This window comes from Cnephaeus nilssonii, assembly GCF_951640355.1.
Source record: "Cnephaeus nilssonii genome assembly, chromosome: X".
In the NCBI taxonomy this organism is placed as follows: Eukaryota; Metazoa; Chordata; class Mammalia; order Chiroptera; family Vespertilionidae; genus Cnephaeus; species Cnephaeus nilssonii.
Window position 1 is genome coordinate 93,056,982 of NC_137071.1, and position 18,919 is coordinate 93,075,900.

At 38.9% G+C, this 18,919-nt stretch overlaps 1 protein-coding gene across 1 annotated transcript in view; it reads right to left on the reverse strand.

Annotated features, from left to right (window-relative positions):
- Window positions 1–1,113: 1,113 nt before the first annotated feature.
- The window catches only part of FMR1NB (FMR1 neighbor), a gene marked incomplete at both ends in the record, with an annotated part of 44,203 nt that continues 26,397 nt past the window's right edge, over window positions 1,114–18,919 (reverse strand). Inside the window, 4 exons of the mRNA XM_079764592.1 lie at window positions 1,114–1,130; window positions 2,569–2,720; window positions 15,872–15,968; window positions 17,337–17,477. Of these exons, the coding sequence (XP_079620718.1) occupies window positions 1,114–1,130; window positions 2,569–2,720; window positions 15,872–15,968; window positions 17,337–17,477 (407 nt within the window). The remainder of the gene's footprint in view (window positions 1,131–2,568; window positions 2,721–15,871; window positions 15,969–17,336; window positions 17,478–18,919) is intronic.

The window sequence follows — 18,919 nt, forward strand, 5'->3', positions numbered from 1 at the left end:
TATCTAATGATATAGACTTTAGAATATCATTCCTTTGCTTAAAACCCTTCATTGGGTCCCTTCTGTCCAGAGGACAAAACCCAACTTTTTAATGTGCATTATATTCTGATCTAATATTTAACTCGAGTTGCTGCCATCCTGAAAAAACTTGCAGTGATCTAGATACTCCATGCACTTGGGCCTTTGTACCTGAGACATTCCGCCTACCACACAGTGATTACATGGCAAACACCTGTTGATTCTCCTTTTAATTTTATGTGTCTTCTTGAAGTCTGGCTATGTGCTCCTGCTATGTGCTCTCATGGAACTTGGTACTCCTATTATAGCCCTGTCATTACTTCTTTACCTAGCTTCCTCCAAAGCTGGACTGTAGAGCTCCATGAAGGAAAGGCCTAGTCTATCTTGCTCATGACTATATCCCTAGCACATAGAAAGTTCATGGCCCATAGCAAGAACTCAATTCATGTTCATTGAATGAATGAACAACAAGCCCAGGTAAACTTGAGCCCCAAACATTTCAAAAGGCAAAGTGAATCATAAAATAAGATATAAACTTTTAAAATATCAATTTATGTATGTCACAGAATACAACTGTTTTTTTAAAAAAGTAAAGAAAATATATGAGAATGACAATGTTCATCTCTGTGAGGTGGGAAATTTTTTCTTTCTTCTACATAACCTTATTTACCAAATTTTCTATAACGAGTATGCCTTACTTTAATGGTGAAAAAAATGTTATGTTATAAAATAAAAAGAAGAACCCTACTACAAAATATTTTTACATATTTTCCTTGAAATAAACAGAGTATCATTTACAGTGAAATATGATCACTGGTTGTTGTTTTTTAACCCACTAAAAGGTGAATAACAATATGAAATCTCTGCTATTACTATCTAGGACCTCAAATGCCAGGAGTGCTTTTTATATGTTTTTTTAAATTCTGTTGAATTTATTTTTAATGAAGAGAACTCAGATTCTGGTTTGATGCACAGAAACAGAACTATCAACTTTATTTTAAGAAATAAACATGACAAAATTAAGGACTAATTTTTATCCTTCTAAAATGCTCCATCAGGTTAAGTCTCCTCTTCTCTGAATGGTTTGCATTCTTCTCAATGGAAAAATAATGCTACAGGAGAAAAGTAAAGCAGAGTTAAACAACTTGAAAGGACTACCATATATACATCACAGTTCGTTATAAAAGGAAATGACTGCAACAAAGTTCTCATATTGAAATTTATGATTAGCATGCATTTTCAGTTTACCAATATATCATCTTATATTACTGTGAGACATACAGACAAAATATGCTATCTCACAATGATGATTTTGTAATAAAAAAGTTAACTTCTATGCCCCAGTGAATAGCCACAGTTTGTATTGTTAATCTAGCTATAATGTAATATATATGTGCATGTGTCTATATACATATATGCATTATGTATTTCATTAAACTTTATGCAAAGTAATATATAGGTATGTGTAATACTATGCATGTATTATTATTATATATACTTATTATATTACCTTATATAAATAGTATCATATACGTAATACTTTGTATAAAGATTTCCTTTTGTTTCTTCTGAGATAAGTCAATTTTCCTACTCATCTAATCCAAACCTCTCATTTCACAATTTGGTAAACTGAGGCCCAGGAAAGTTAAGAGACTTAGCCAAGCTCCCACTGTAAATAATAGCATAACTGGGACTAGAGCCAGAGTCTCCTGACACTAAATTCAATGGTTTGTTACTCCACTCTTCTGCTTCTTTGTGAGTGGGGTTAGAAATGAACACCTTAAATTTGAGTTACATGTTGCAATTTTCAAAGCATTCGTGCATGCATTATATTGGTTAAGTGACACAAAAACCTCAGCTGATGGTATTAAGGAGCTGAAAGTTTAAGTTACTTGCCTATGGAAACGCCACAAGTTAATGGCCTAAGTTTCCTGACTCCAAGTCCAGTACTCTATTCCATGAAGTATACCTCTTTTCTCACCAACCATTTTATTCTTACTTCGCTCTTCACAATTATTGTAAGAGGAGACCCGGGACAAGGGTAAAGGATATATAACCATGTGCAAGTGAGGCCCAGGTCATCCCTAGTGTATTATTTTGTAATCCCCTCTCTCAGCCTCTTCTAATAATGCATTGGATAAGTTTGGGGAGCAGATAGCTGATTCAATCCCAGATCTGTCAGACTCCTGAGGCTATATGCTCTGTCCTCTAGATATGTGGTGTGGTCTATGGGGGACTATGGCCATTATTATTTTGCAAGAGTGTCTATGTATCCATCATGGAGTCTCAGAGTCAGAGAGGCCAGATTCCATTTATTTGTTTCCCATGAAGGGTTGAGCAATGTGTACCAATAATGTGGCACCCAAATAACTTTAAACATTTTTTGTCCACCTTCCAACCATCCAAATATCCCTAGTGATATCATCACTTCAGAAGTTGATACTCCTGTGGTCCTAACATCTGTGGTAAAAAGTAAACATTAAATGAACCAAGATGATGGTAACAAGAATAAAATATTAAGGCTTCAACTTTATATTCTATTGTCATTACCTTCATCCTCTTGTTCCTTTCCCTCACTTAATCCTTCCTCATTTTCAATTGCTGCCCTTAACATTTCAGCATCCCTCTTTAGTTTGTTTCTTTGTTTCTTCAACCTCTTGAAAATCCTGTTAGCTTTCCTTCGTAAAGGGTTGGCCCATTTGCTGTAATATTAAAAGTTCCAAGTGAAACCTTGTTTCTCAACAGTGATAGAATAATAACTACTGGCATGTTATAAGGAAAAGGCCATTTGCCCACATAACTCTCTACACATTCCAACCTGATTGTTTAACTCACTGAATTTAAAAATCTAATAGAAAATATTACACTTGGCCCACTCATATTTTTCATTATAACCATTATTATTAATCTATTAGGTGTCTTTGATCATTTCATCCTCTTCAACAGTAATGCTGTCTTATTTCCCTCTGTTGACAACATCACCCACATTTCAAGGCTCAGCTTACATATTATTTCTCTAAGAATTCTTCCCTTTTCACTAACCTACAAGGATCCCTTCCTTTTATGAACTTCAATACTAAATAGTAATAGTTCACATTATATTATTACCTATAATTTTATAAATTTTCACTTTCACAAACTATTGCTATCTCTGGTATTCAGTCCTATACTTCCTTGCATTTGTGTGGACAGTAGGTGGAGGGGGGCCCTTGAGAGGCTATGATAGGCCAAGAACTTGGCCAGATGCTTTATATAATTTATCTCATTTAATCCTCACAACAACCCTAGAAGGTGAATATTGTATTTCCTATTTTGCAAGTGATTAAACTGGGGATTAAAGAGGTTAGATAACTCATCCAAGGTCACACAAGAGTGGTAAATGGAAATGCTAGGACTGCCTGACTAAAGTGCATACTCTTTCCATTAGACCACACTGCAACATTAGTGAATAATGACTAGTAATGAGAAGTGTGTGCCAAGGTTTGTGTATAAGTACTATATGTGCAAGATCTTATTTAATCTTCATTAAGATTTATGAGACAACTACTTCTTTCATAATTTACATTTTCAGATGAGGAAACTGAGGCACCAAGAAGGAAAGTAACTTGCCCGAGGTTACCAGATTACCCAGTAGTGAAGCCAGGATTCAAATACAGACCTGCCTAGATCTAAAGGACAATCTCTCACCTACTATGCTAGCCTATCTCTTTTTCCCCTTGGAGTTTGGAAATAACTTCAGGCTAAAGCTTTACCTTGTAACTTTATATAACCTACAGAGCCTGGAAACCAAAGAGGGTTCAGAAACTATGTTGATTTACATGTTTATAGAGTTTTCACTTTCTAAACACAAGTGAAGGAGAAAAAAAGGAATGCTCAAAGCATAGATAAGGATGGAAATCCATAAGAGAAATAAAATAAGAAAGATTTGCATGTAATATTATTAAAAGTTAATAACAAATACATTCCTATCTTCAGCTCAATGCATGAAATAGGAGCAACCAGGTTCTGAGCATACAGGGCCCAGAGATAGATAAGCCTGCCTTTGAAATGATGACTTTGAAGGTAATACTCACTTTTCTCCACTAAAACTTCATTACTGGGTGTCACTGAGCTCCACTAGGTAAGACAGATACGGAGCAAATACATATCTTTTTCTCAATTAATCATAAAAAATAGTCTCCAGGCATAAATGAAATACTGGGTGAAGGCCAAATTTATATTTATATGATTTATCTGTAGCCTCTGTATATTGTAGTGTTGCTAACTACAGTCACAAAAAATAATAACTGAAGCAACTATGTATATGTTTCAGAATGCAGAATATTTTGAATTTTTTTATTTTTTCAACTACAGCTGACATTCTATATTAAATTAGTTTCAGGTGTACAACACAGTGGTTAGACATTTACATAACTTATGAAGTGTTCCTCCTAATAGTCTAGTACTGACCTGACAGAATATTTTGGATTTTTAAAAAGCAATATGGCATGACATAATGAATATACATGACATTTCCATGGGGTCTTGGGATCATGATTAAGTACAGTAATATTTCTACAACAAAATATATGAATATTTACTCTAAGCATTAAATAACAACTAGAAAGTATATTAGGTAAGATCACATCAAGGTTTGTTGCCAAATGAGTTAGAAAAAAAAGCTTTAGGTTTGCAGAACTATTTGAATTTCAGAATTTTAGATAAAAATTGGGGACTTATACTTTTTCTTAATGCCATGTATTTAATATGTCTTACTTCACATGATGAAAATGACTCTATGTTTTCTTTATCCATAAATTTTATTTTAAATTTAGTGGTTTGCATTTCACCTTAGTTAACAAAAAAAAATGTAATGCAGCTTTATTGTTTCAAAACCCACTGCACTGGTCTAGGTGCAGAGGACTTGGTTTTAGATTCAGCCTTCTAACATGTATTACTGAAATCCAAAGTTAGATATTCTAGCCAATATGTAATGAGAATGCCCAAGGTGGAAAGTAGGAATGAAAGTGTCTAGAAGAGTTTTTCTTTTTTTCATGTAAAATGCCATATATTGTGGCCAATATACTCATACTTTAAATGTACAGATCAACTTATCCCATATCCATTCATTCACTGACACATTTGCTCATTTATGAAATAAGCACTATTCTAAATATTACAGAGGTAAAGATGAATAAGGCATGGGACCTGCCCTCAAGGAGCATGAAATGTAGAAGACAGATATATAGGCTGATAAATATATCACACTGAGATAATCCAAAAGAGGTAAGCAAAGACTGGTAGGAGTTAAACAGGAAGAAGCCTGTCCCAGTCTGGGCAGGAGGTTTGGTGTATACTTTCTAGGGCAGGTGACATCTAAGCTGAGGCCTACATTCTGAGTGGAGTGGACCAAATAAAGGAGAGGAAGAAGGGGGAATATATAAGAGCATTTCAATCAATGGGTAAATGCACTGTGTAAAAAGCTCAGATGGTGAGGCAGCATGTTGTTTGTTAACATCAAGTGGATTGGTGTGCCTGGAAACACTAAATTGGCCCACTGCGAATTTCTAGTGATACAGATCTATATAGTTGTGAGAATTCCTTTCTCTAGGAATTCCTAGGAGCCTAGATCTAGGAGCAAAGAAGTGGTGTGTGGATTCAGTTGCAATGAAATAAAGGGGGTGGAAAGAATGGATTAATTAAAGTATCAGGCAAAAGGATCTAGGCTAGTTAAAGAAATCAGATGTTAAAAATATAGAAGACTAGGGAAATACAGAGAATTAAAGAGCCTGGAGGTCTCAATGAGTACAGGTATTGCAAGGATAAAGACAGGAAATACCTAGAGGACAATTCACCTTTGTTAAAAGAGTAGAGTTTTGAAGTTTAAGATTTCAGAGACTCAGAGTTTTAATTTTTGATGAATGTTAAGGTTCTGGATGTGGGCATGAAAATGGTGGCCAAAGCAGAATACAGGAGAGATTCCTCAGAATTGAGTACATTAGGGAACTCTGAGTATGGGGTTAGGTGGCTCATATAATGGACAGTGGGGCTGCCCAAGAGATGATCCAATGGAGAATAATACAACGCCATGCAAGTGCCTAGACCAAAGTAGAAGCTTAATAAATATTTGCAGAAAGAAATAATGAATAAATGATTGAACTGAGGAGTCTAGAATAGTTCCAAATGGCCTGCATACTAGATTTAGGTGGAGTGCTTTAAAGATGTCAGGACCAAACCACAGACTTCTTAAATCAGAATCTTTTGGGTAAAGCCTGGGAATCTGTATTATTAAATACTAGAGACCCAGTGCATTAAAATCATGCACTCGGGGTAGAGGCATCCCTCAGCCTGGCCTGTGCCCTCTTGCAGTCTGGGAGCCCTCAGGGAATGTCCGACTGACGGCTTAGGCCTGCTTACTGTGGGGAGCAGGCCTAAGCCATTAGTCGGACATCCTTAGCACTGCTGCAGAGGCTGGAGAGGCTCCTGCCACCGCTGCTGCGCTCGCCAGCCGTGAGCCCAGCTTCTTGCTGAGCAGTACTCCCCCCGTGGGAGCGCACTGACCACCAGGGGCAGCTCCTGTGTTGAGCGTCTTCCCCTGTTGGTCAGTGCGTGTCATAGTGACAAGTCGTTCTGCCGTTTGGTTGATTTGCACATTAGCCTTTTATGCCTGCAGAATTGGGCCGAAACCAGCTCTCCAACATCCCTGAGGGATCCCAGATTGCAAGAGGGCACAGGCCAGGCTGAAGGACCCCACTGGTGCATGATCGGGGCCAGGGAGGGAGGCAAAAGGTTGGCCAACTGGGAAGGGACCAGGGAGGGCTCCAGGGCACGTCTGGCCCATCTCTCTCAGTCCCAATCGGTCAGACCCCAGCAGCAAGCTAACATACCAGTCGGGGCGTCTGCCCCCTGGTAGTCAGTGCATGCCATAGCAAGCAGTTGAGCAACCTTAGCATTTCATTAGCATATTACACTTTGATTGGTTGAACAGATGACCAGATGACTGGATACTTAGCATATTAGGCTTTTATTATATAGGATTCCCAAGGTTACTTCCATAGAAGCTATCTAAATATCAGAATTTGAGAAACACTAGTCTAGAAGGTTGATTTTCCCATGTTTCTTAGCAAACTCTAATTCATTATATAAATATATATTTTTAAGGCAGTTAAAAACATAACATCAATTTTATAGATACAAAACTTTATAAGTTTAAGTTATCATTTGCAACATCACAAAGATAGCAAATCAAGAGAATGAATAACTAGATTATTCCAATCATTATTTACTGAGTTGCCTACCACATGGTCTAGAGGCCAGTGGTTCTCAAACCTGGATGTACATGAGAATCACTTGTTGGACTTGATTAAAAGACAAATTTCTGGATTTAAACCCAGAATTTCTGATTTTGTAGATCTGTGGTTGGACCTTATCATCAAGGAAGCAGATGATACTGGTACAGGGACCCATTTTGGAAACCACAGCTCTAAACTCAAAGGAGTACAGAAGCTTGGTTGCTTATCCTCAAGGGAGTTCCAATTTAGTAAGAGAAAGAAAACTAATAACAAAAAGGATAATTATGTTAAACTAGAGGCCCGGTGCACGAAATTCGTGCACGAGTGGGGTCCCTCCACCTGGCCGGCGATCGGAGCCAATCAGCCTCCTCCATGCCGTGCAGAGCCGCAGGACCCCCAGGCCTCACCGCATGGAGCGGCCACTAGGCCCTGCCTCCACTGTGCGCATGGCTATCTTGTGGTGGCCATCTTGTGACGATGTTGCAAGCGAGGACCACCTAGGCTTTTATTAGTATAGATTGTAACTCAAGGCGCGGAATGCTTGGCACGCACTTTCCCTCCAGCCCCTGGTCTTGGAAACCTCATGTCCTTCCAAGGTTCTGCTTACCCCCTTCAGCTGCCACATGAAGTAAATTGCATCGTGTGCATGGAAACCCTTTGCAGGCTCCATGGGTGTGCCTTTACTTCACTGCAGTTCCAATTACCCCAACATAAGGAGAGACACCCTCATTATCAGGTAATACCATCGTGGTAAGACCCCTGCTCAGGCTACTGCAGCGGTTTTAAATAAGCCATGGGTCACCCTAGATGGTTTGGCTCAGTGGATAGAGCCATGGCCTGTGGACTGAAGGGTCCTGGGTTTGATTCTGGTCAAGGGCACATTCCTGGGTTGCAGGCTCAATCCCCAGTAGGGGGCGTGCAGGAGGCAGTATATTGATTCTCTCTCATCATTGATGTTTCTATCTCTCTCTCTCCCTCTGCCTTCCTTTCTGAAATCAATAAAAATATATTAACAAAATTAAAAATAAATAGGCCATGATTCAAACGTCGCTACTATCCATATATCCAGTCCCCTCACACCCTCTTTTGTCTTCGCCCCCTGCCACACACACACACTCTCTGCTGACGTCTGTAAAATGGGGTCAGGATTTCTATTTCAACCAGGGTGATGCTTCCGCATGACCCTCCTTCACCGCCTATCTCTGTCCCCAGTCTGTGGGGTCTCTCCCTACCTCCCCTCCATCTAACTTGGTGGGCCCTGCTCAGCCCCCTCCTCCTGCGACCTCCTGTCTGCAGCCTCCCACTTTCTCCTCCAAGGGCAGAGCTCCCCAAAGGTTGTGTGGGGTGGGGCTGTGTGGAGCAGGCGAGGCGGTATGAGTAAGGCAGTGTGGGTGGGGCTGTGCAAGCCATGCGGTGTTGTTGACCTATGCGAGGTGAGCCCAGGCAGGGCCTTGGAGAAGAGCTGGGGTGACAGGTCACTAGGAGGAGGAGGGAGGGACGTGGAGTCTGTCTCAGGGGAGAGGCACCCGGCTTCTCGGCTGCCCCCACCCAGCAGCTTTTCTAGGCCCCTGCACAACTGTCCCCCTCAGCCCCTCGTTGCCTCCTGCTTCCTTTCAAGTTTTGGACTCAGTTTCTCCGACTCAGCACTGCCCCCTTCTCTGCTGCATCCCCGAGAGCCCAAGGCCTCCCCTTGGCCTTCAGCAGGCACGTCTAGCCTGTCCCACCCCCCCACCCCACCCCCGCCGTAATGGTGCTACCACTCTCCTGGAGTAGTTAGTGAAACTTAACAAATAAAAAGAAGCAGCTCTGAAGATTATAAATTGTGCACTGAGAACACCTCAGGCTGCGGAGGGCTGTGCAGTCCATGTCTCTGGGATCACGTGTAGCAGCCTCCCATGCCACCTGGTCACTCCTGGTTCCTGCCCCTGCCTGCCTCCATCCGAGGCTTGGGCCAAACCCTGGGAGCTTCCTGAGGGCTCTCACCTCACACCTCACCTTCCAGTCCAGCCCACCAGTACCTGCAGCAAGCTAACTTATCGGTTGGGATGTCTGCCCCCTGGTGGTCAGTGCACATAGCGACTGGTCAAGCTGTAGAACTCCCAGCAGAACTCCAGTCAAGGGGACAATTTGCATATTAGGCTTTTATTATATAGGACTAGAGGCCCAGTGCATGAAATTCATGCATCGGTAAGATCCCTAGGCCTGGCCAGCGATCAGGGCAGATAGGGACCTTGTGGCTGCGGTCCAGGGCCTCCCTTCCCCAGCTGCCAGCTGCCAGCAGGGGCCTTCCTTTGTTCCGCGCTGCACCCTGGAGGTCAGTGCATGTCATAGCGAGTGATCAAACTCCTAGTCTCCCAGTTGAACTCATAAGGGGACACTTTGCATATTAGCCTTTTATATATATAGATTGTGTGGATAAGACTACAAGTGCAGAAAAAAGGTTCCAAGAAAAAAGAAAACACTGGGACCTGGAGCAGTTGAAGAACACTTCATGGGAGAATTGAAGCAGGTGCAATTTGAAGGTCAGAAAGAATTAAAGTAACGCCGAAACCAGTTTGACTCAGTGGATAGAGCGTCGGCCTGCGGACTGGAAGGTCCCAGGTTCAATTCCAGTCAAGGGCATGTACCTTGGTTGCGGGCACTTCCCCAGTAGGGGTTTGCAAGAGGCAGCTGATCGATGTTTCTCTATCATCGATGTTTCTAACTCTCTATCCCTCTCTCTTCCTCTCTGTGAAAAATCAATAAAATATATTTTAAAAAATAAATAGAAAGAATTAAAGTAAGTAAAGAGGATAAAGAACAATCCCAAGATTGGGGAGCAACATGGGAAAAGTAAAAAGCAGAGGAAAGAATAAATGCTGGGCTATGCCAAGGAATATAAAGATAGTTCCCTGGTTGGAGCAAATGGTTCATGGAATGTTCTAAGATTATTGGAATTATAGGATGAGTCCAATATAGATAACTTTGAAACCTAAAACCCTTTGAGTAAATCAAAAGCAATAAGATGCACTGTGTTATTTTATTTACATTTCTATTCTTGCTATTTCCTATAGTAGAAAAAGTAACAAACTCAGAAGACAGATTGGAAGCCTTGTTCTTTCACTATGTAATCTTAAGCAAGAGGACAAATCTCCCTGCACCTCTATGGTGTGTTTTTTTTAATTTTTTAAATTTTATTTTATTGATTCCAGAGAGGAAGGAAGAGGGAAAGGGAAAGAGGGAGAGAAAGTGTATGAAAGACAATGTGTATGAAAACTTAACATAAACTGGAAACTGATGTGAGAAAGATACATTGCTCGGTTGCTCATATGTGCCCTGACCAAGGATTAAACCCACAACCTAGGTATGTTCCCTGAACAGGAATCAAACCTTCTACCTTCCAATGCATGGGATGACACTACAACCAACTTAGCAACATCAGCCAGGGCCCTGCACCTCTGTTTTTAAGGTCACATAAGACAATGTGTATGAAAAATTAACATAAACTGGAAAAAGCCAAACATGCTAATTGTTTTTATCCATACCTTTTTTTATGGTGTGAGACTTTCTACCTTATATACTTGTATATATACTTTATTAGACTACTAGAGGCCTGGTGCACGAAATTCGTGCATGTGGAGGGGTCTCTCAGCCTGGCCTGCACCCTCTTGTAATCTGGGACCGCTGGCTCCTAACCACTAGCCTGCCTGATCACCCCTAACCACCTCTGCCTCGGCCCCCACACCCAGGACCCAGGCTTCCCTCTCTCTGGCCAGCCGCAGGCACCTGGGACCCTAGGCAGCTGCAGGCACCCGGCCACCTGGGAGCTGGCTTTGTCAGGAAGGTCTGGAATGACGTCCAGAAGACGTCTGGTCTATCTGGTCTAATTAAACATATTACCCTTTTATTAGTATAGATGTGTCACTTGAGAGCACAGAACATGATCTGATTAAGCATTTTATCCTTCATAGCATCTAGCACAAGGCCTAGAATCCAGAAATTCCTGAATGGTATATAGAAATGAAACAATACTATTTTATTTTTTAATATATTTTTATTTGTTTCAGAGAGGAAGAGAGAGGGAGAGAGAGAGAAACATCAACGATGAGAGAGAATCATTGATCAGCTGCCTCCTGTAAAACCAACACTGGGGATTGAAACAGCAACCTGGGCACGTGCCTTTGACCAGAATCAAACCCTGGACACTTCATTCCGCAGGCTGATGCTCTATCCACTGAGCTAAACTAGCTAGGGTGAAATAATACTATTTTAGAAAGATAGTCTGGCAGAACCTTACATGTTGAAATAGAAAGAAATTAGAGTAGGAGTCCAACTATATGTCCAAACTGAGTTGAAAAGCATCTGTATTTTTTACCTCCTTCCTAATATCATAGCTGTAATACATTCTTATTGAAGTTCCAGAAAATTTTTCTAAGACTCAATTCCTAGCTATCTCATAAACACCATTTTCAGCCCCATCCCAGTTACTGTCACTCTTATATGAACTCTTTGGATTAGACATCTCATGCTGATGTCTTCCTCAGTCCTCAATCCTGACTTTGATCTTATATGCTAACTAGCCTTGTGTTTTGAACTGATTGGTTGTGTCCCTAAAATTCATATTTGAAACCCTAACTCCCAGTTTGGTTGTGTTTGCACATGGGGCCTCCAAAAAAAAGTTATTAAGGTTAAATAAGGTCATAAGGGTGGAGCCCCAATTGGTAAAATTAGTGTCATTATAAAAACTAAAATTTTAGGTGTGTTTTTTTTTCTTCTAAAAACCAGAGAGCTTGTCCTTTCTCTCTCTCCCCACTCTTGCATGCACCAAGGAAAGGCCATGTGAAAATACATCAAGAAGGTGGCCACCTGCAAGCCAGGAAGAGAACACTCACCGGAAACCAAATCAGCTGGCAACTTTATCATGGACTTCTAGCCTGAAGAACTGTGAGAAAATAAACGTCTATTGTTTAAGCCATCCCATCTGTGGTAATTTGTTATAGCAGCCCTAGAAGATGAACACAACTTGGTTCCCTTTTGCCCCTCTCCTGAAATCACTTACCCAGGATAGCAGTTGAAAGCATGACAAGGCCTGGACTAAGATGTGACAATAAAATGGGATAAGAGGCAAATTTCAGATTCATTCCAAAGGAAACAACAAAAATAACAGGGAGACTAAGAGAACAGATTACATATTAAGGATGAAATAAAGAGTCACAGATGATTCCAAGACTTCTAGTCTAGGAGACTAAAGAAATCACTGAGAAATTCAGAGCTGACAAGGGGAGATGATTTGGAAGAAAAAGAAGATAATTTTAGTTTTACACGTGTTGCATTCAAAGTGCTAACAGAATATCTAATTCGTGAGGGCAGGTAGAAATATGGAAAAGGTAGAGTTAAAAATTTCAGGATTCAGATTTAAGAGTCATTCATCCAGAAAAGCACAGACTATGCCCGGCCAGTGTAGCTCTGTGGTTGAGCATCAACCCAGTAATCAAGTGGTTGCCGGTTTGATTCCTGTTAAGGGAACATGCCCAGGTTGTGGGCTTGATCCCCTTCAGGAGGCATGTAGGAGGCAGCCAATCAATGATGTTTCTCTCTCTCATTGATATTACTATCTCTCTATTCCTCTCCCCCATAAAAGACCCCCTCCCATGCTTCCTTTTGTCCCTATCCACCTGATCTTTTCCTTCATATCTACATAAATCTTAAGCCTACCAGTGACACTTAAACCTAATGAGGCTTCTGATCCTTATTAATGAGAATAAAAATAGAACTTAAGTAACCTTGAAGATGTACCAAATTTCAAAACATATCTTATATAGGAGTTTAATAAGGCTATTAGTAGCAAATCTTAGAAAGCTTTTTATTAATGCTCTCTGCTCCCATTTTTATAATATACACTTAGTTTAAGCTCGCTTGAGTTCTCATATCACACCTAAACTCAAGTCAAGTGGAAGTAAACTAGAGATTCAGTTATAGATTATCCCAGGGGCAAAGTTCAGCCACCTCTGCTTAGAAATGACAAGTAGTTAAGGGGAATGTCAAGACATAATTTACTTTGGTTTACCACTGAAGGTCAAGAGAGGAAAGCTACAACAGCTTTTTCCTGAAGGAATGCATATTTGACTTATAGGACAGGATACAGCAGGAGGAGTTTAAGAGTATCTTCCAATTTCTCAAGAGTTCTTCCAGCAAAGAGGCCCAGATCATGTTACTGCAGATTTGGATTTTGCTTTTAGCCCTTCTGATTTAGACAAACTGTGATTGGCTTCTTTCTTTTTCTTTTTTAAACCACTACATATTTCTTTTCCTGATGCATCTATTTTCTTTTTATGCAAACATTTGTTTTACCAACTGGAATATTTTATCTATCTCTTTATTCTTTGAAATGAAGAAGAGGAAGTAAGTTAAGGGGATAGTTCTAAAGAAATATCTTTCCCTAAAAAGGGGGGGGGGAGGTTGGCAATCTTTGAACTCTATTTTAGCTCCTTGTTTGGTATCAAGGACAGGGTCTTTGTTCTAACACAATTATTTCACTTGCTGCTAAAACCAGCTTGCTAGGAAAAGCTGACAGTGGCCCATCTACCCTCAACCATCCACTGTTCCTAGAAATTCAGCTAAGCAGCAAGATGAAACTGACACCTGCTCTGGGGTTCAACAAGCAGCTCAGGATTACTGAAGGAACATGCTAGTACATACCACTCTTATACAAAACAGTAAAGTAAGTTAATTAATTAATCATAGTAAACCAAAATGTATGGTGTTAAATATGTATATACTCTTCACATTGTTCTAGTCTCTTAAACAGTTCTTATTGTGTAAAAAAGAAGAAAATATATTCTTATCAGGAATAATGCTTTGGAATTTATTTCAGAGAAAAATCTAGTGTACCTGAACATCCCCATAAAACTCTTTGGCAGAGGCACAATAAAGATGCCATAATGAAATATTATATCAGTCCTATCATATAAGAGACTAAATAGTACAGCATAATTCTAGCCACCAGTTTCTAGCAAATATAATTTCATTTTTATTTATGGATTATATTTTACTAGTATATGAAATCAAGCTTTGGGGGGGGAGGGAAGGAAGGAATCAGAAAGTCCATTCCTATTCCCTGGGAAAGGAAAGAAAATGAGAGCAGCCAAGGAATAGAGATTACCCACTCAGTATAGTCAACTAAGTAAAAACTGAGAAAATAATATATTGTCATATGAAAACTGAAGATTTGAAAGACTGTGACCCAATAGTATCTTCAGAGTGTTCTAAGAAAGTGATGTGAGCAATGAGAAAGTTTAAATTACTATAGGACTGCCTTCCAGGCTAGCCAACTCCATCCACTGTATTTCTTTATTTGTTGAACCATTCATTTATTCAATAAAATATATTAAGCTTCCACTAATGTGAGGCACCTTGCTATGAACTATATATACAATGACACCTTCATCAGACTTAAGGAAAAGATAAGAAAAGACTTAATGATCTTTACAAAAAATAAGGTAACATGTGTATAAGTCTAAATCCTCCAGTAAAATCTAATCGGTTTTTGTAACCTAAATATCACTTTCTCATTAAAGTGAATGAAAATATCAAAGATGTTTAATCTTCCACAGGCACATTTTCTTTACCATAAGATATAAGGAGGTACTTACTCTCAGAGTCATATTAGTGCCAACTCTGCATTTGCACAAACCTCACAGTGAGTGCCTTCTTAGATTTTGTGCTCCAAGTGCCTCACTCACCTCTCCCTAGTCCTGGACCTGCTCTCTCCTTCCGCACCCACTCTATCCCCAGTAGCTGGGGGATTATCTATATATATTAGAGCTTAAGCAACCGTCCGAATGTTCGACCATCCGACCAGTAGCTATGACATGCAATGACCACCAGGGCAGATGCTCAATGCAGGAGCTGCCAAGCTGTAGTGACTTGGCAGCTGCGGTTCTCAGGTGACGCACCCAGAACCAGAGAGGAGGGAGCCTGATTCCAGGGTGTGCCACTGGAGAACTGCCCTATTGCAATATGGGACCCCTCAAGGGATATTGAAGAGCTGGTTTCAGCCCGATCCCTGCAGGCCAAGCCAAGGGACCCCACTGGTGCATGAATCCATGCACCAGGCCTCTAGTTAAAAAATAAACTAAAAGCATTATGCCAATAATGCACTGGAAGTTTGTATAAGATGCTAAGAGGAAATCGGAAAAAAATCAGCTTGAAGACAGACCAAGGCTTTAAGACACAATGGTAGATGACCATCTATTTAGACTAACTCTTGCTGGAATCCTTCTGATTTGCTGTTAAAAACTATTTCCACTCAACAACCCCCAGTCAGCTCACTGACTTAAGTTTTCTTCCAATTGGTATTTTGTTTGATGAGACAATGTGCAGACTATGTAAGAAGATATCTTAAATTTATGGAAAAATAAAATAACATGTATTTTTAAATATTATGGCAATTTTACTTTTAGATTTTTACTGAGCACCCTTTTTTTAAACAAAAGGGACCCAAACATAATCCCCATGTTTCTGGAATGTATGAATAAATGTGCCTAAACAGAAATATCCAAGTATACACAGTATTCAACAAATGAAAGTTTATGTTTGCCTACCTTCTCCAGCGAAGAGAAAAGCAATAAATGGGCAGACATCCTAGGATGATCATGCTAAACACACCAAATCCAAACATCCGGAATATCTGCAAAGGTTCTGTTGATTTAATTATATCTTGTTATTTTAATGAATTAAGAGAAGCAATATGAACTCTTTCATAAAGTCTTTATAAAAAGTATCAGTTATTAAAGTAAAAGTATCAGTTATAAAAGGGGGTATTCATATATGATAGGTAAATATATTTGCTACTTTATAATTGCAAGAGTTTATGAAATGTTCTTGAAACACAACTAAAGTCGACACTTTAAATGCGTGTCTCCCAATGGAAGTCTTAACAAAATGATCCTACTGTTTCTGTTAACATATTATTATGATTCATAATTCTTCCTATGGTCTCAGTATGTTTTTCTTTGGCCAAATGTTATACATCTTAGAGAACTAAGAGAGTAAATTAATCTATGAGTAGTTAACTTGATAAAGGAATGACTTCTTAAATGTTTACTTCCAAATTATAAACTTTAATTAAATAAATATCAAGAATTTGCAGATGAATAAGTATATTTTGTTTGGAAATACATTCTAATATGATTGGGGAATTGTAAGTCACGGTTCAAATTTTCCCTTTACAAGAACCAAATGTCTCTTCTCACATAATATAAAGACTAAACCAATGAATAAATTATAAACACTGCATGACAGTATTAAAATTGTAATTCTATATTCATGATCAGATTTCAGCTCCCATTATTAATACTAGATGTTCAACAAAGAGCTGTAAATTGAATACGGGCTATATTAACCTAAGACATTGCTTTGCATGCATCCTTTTTGTAGTATCTGTTAGTGTTTAATCATATCAAATATATTCATCATGGGACTCACTGGTAACATGTCCCTGCTATCCAAATGAAGGAGCAAAAAGAGATTGTCTAGTTCTCAAAACGTTGAAAAGAAAAAAAAATTTAATAGAAGAACCTAATTCAAAAACAATAAAACCAAGAGAAATGAATACAAAGACCTTAATAAGAAATATTTAAGTCCACTGTCACATAATGAGGTGCAGAAGATAAGATAAATGGGAAAAAGTCTGCTCAGGAAAAGTAAATGGGGAGAGAAAAGTAAGCTAAGGAATGTCTCTGATTGGTGCATTCTCCCAGGCATTGCGAGTTACCTCTCAGAGAGTCCGGAATCTTTGGAACAAGATAGATAGTGACTAATGCAAAAGAAGAGACTCATTTTGAACTTCCATAGTCACATCTATTGGCTAAGCGGCTAAGCAGAAACTGCTCATGAATGAGATGGCCTGGTCACCTCAGGACATTATACAGATAATTTATCTCTAGAGATGGGAGCCCCATTTAAGTGTGAAGTTGGGAAAGCCAAATTTAAATGTATACCATTGTGACCTGGTTATTCAATTTTTAAAAAAATAGAAATACAATAAACATAAAAGGATGAACTTACTATTGCTTAATGGGGCAAAACAGCGGAAGTTCTTGGTCCCAAATGATGAATAACAGCATCTGTATTCCAAACATGCACTCTTGTTAAGATTTGGCAGATTATTGCAAACCTTCACCTCCTGATTCTCCTTTACAATGCATGCTTTTAGAAACAAAATCCAAGAAAAAGAATTCAGTGTGATTAATTATTATTTTCCTGAATTAAAATAATGAGTGAGAGAGAAAACAAACAAACATTTAAGCTGGTACATTTAATGAAAAGTTTGAATGACATACAAATAGCAATGAATGCTGAAAAAATAAGAATTAAACTAAAAATTACCACAAGGTTATTTAACATCACACTTTCTATTCTAAATGAAATGCAGAAAATGAACAAAAATAAATGAACAAGTATAGGCCAAAAATGTCCTTAAAATAACATCTTTTTAATGCAACAGATATCCTCTCACACATTTATTTTATTCCATTTTATTTTATAGTTTATTTTTATTTTTGACATTACAAATGTCTCTCATTTCCCCCTTTGCCTCCCTCCACCCAGACCCTGCCCTCCTCCTCTTTCATTCATTTTTATTAAACTACAGAAACTCATTGAATGCATCAGTGAAAATGAACATAAATAAAATTCACACAGTTTATTGCTAGAGAGTAAGGTAAGTGATACTATTGGGACTAACCTATTTTCTGTGAACACTTGTCATATTGGCACTACTACATATTTTAAGATTCTTCCTTTTGAACTTAAGTTATGACTCTATAATTTTGAATATTCAATGATTTATGGCATGAATGCCAAGATTCATGCAACTGCAATAAAGCCATGCATGTTTGAATCTATAAGACTAATGAGTTCAAATAGCTGATTTTTTAACAACCTGCTTTAGAAGAGAAACAATGACAACTAAAAAGGCAGATAACAGATTGTTTCTCAAAAAGAAAATCTCCACAGTATTGCTTAAGGCCAGCTTAGATTAGGTTCAATCTCCAATACCATCAACAACTACACTGATGTTTTATGATGACTTTAAAGTTACTCAACATAAGCAAATAACAACATAATGATTAAAAGCATATTTTTACTTCATGGTTTATTTTATTATGTTCTTCTTCTTTAAAGACTGTCAATTTCTGAAGCTATGGTAAAAATAATACCTACCATTCAGAGTACTGTTTATGCCTGTTTTTTTCTAAAGCTGAGATGGCAGCCCAGTAGCTCCTCTCTGAAGAGTGTAGGGTTTGCTATTAATCACTTGGCATCTTTGAGCTGCACATCAGTGATGCTTATTTATCTATGGCCTGTTATTACATTGAAGACCCAGGAGAACCTCGTTTTTGCCACATTGTTTGAAAATTAAGCTGAGGTGAAGAGGGAATATGGGAAGCAATTCCTAAGATATCTAAGAGGATGTGAGAGTAAAATCTTCCTTCCAGTGATTAAGAGGCTTGAGATAGATAACTGGCAAACTGGCATACAAGCTCTAGACTCTGCTCTGGAGTTAGAGAACCAGTTAACCAATCTCCTGCTAGACCTGAAGACCATAGCGTCTGCCAACAATGAATAAGATGTCTTATGCTTCATGG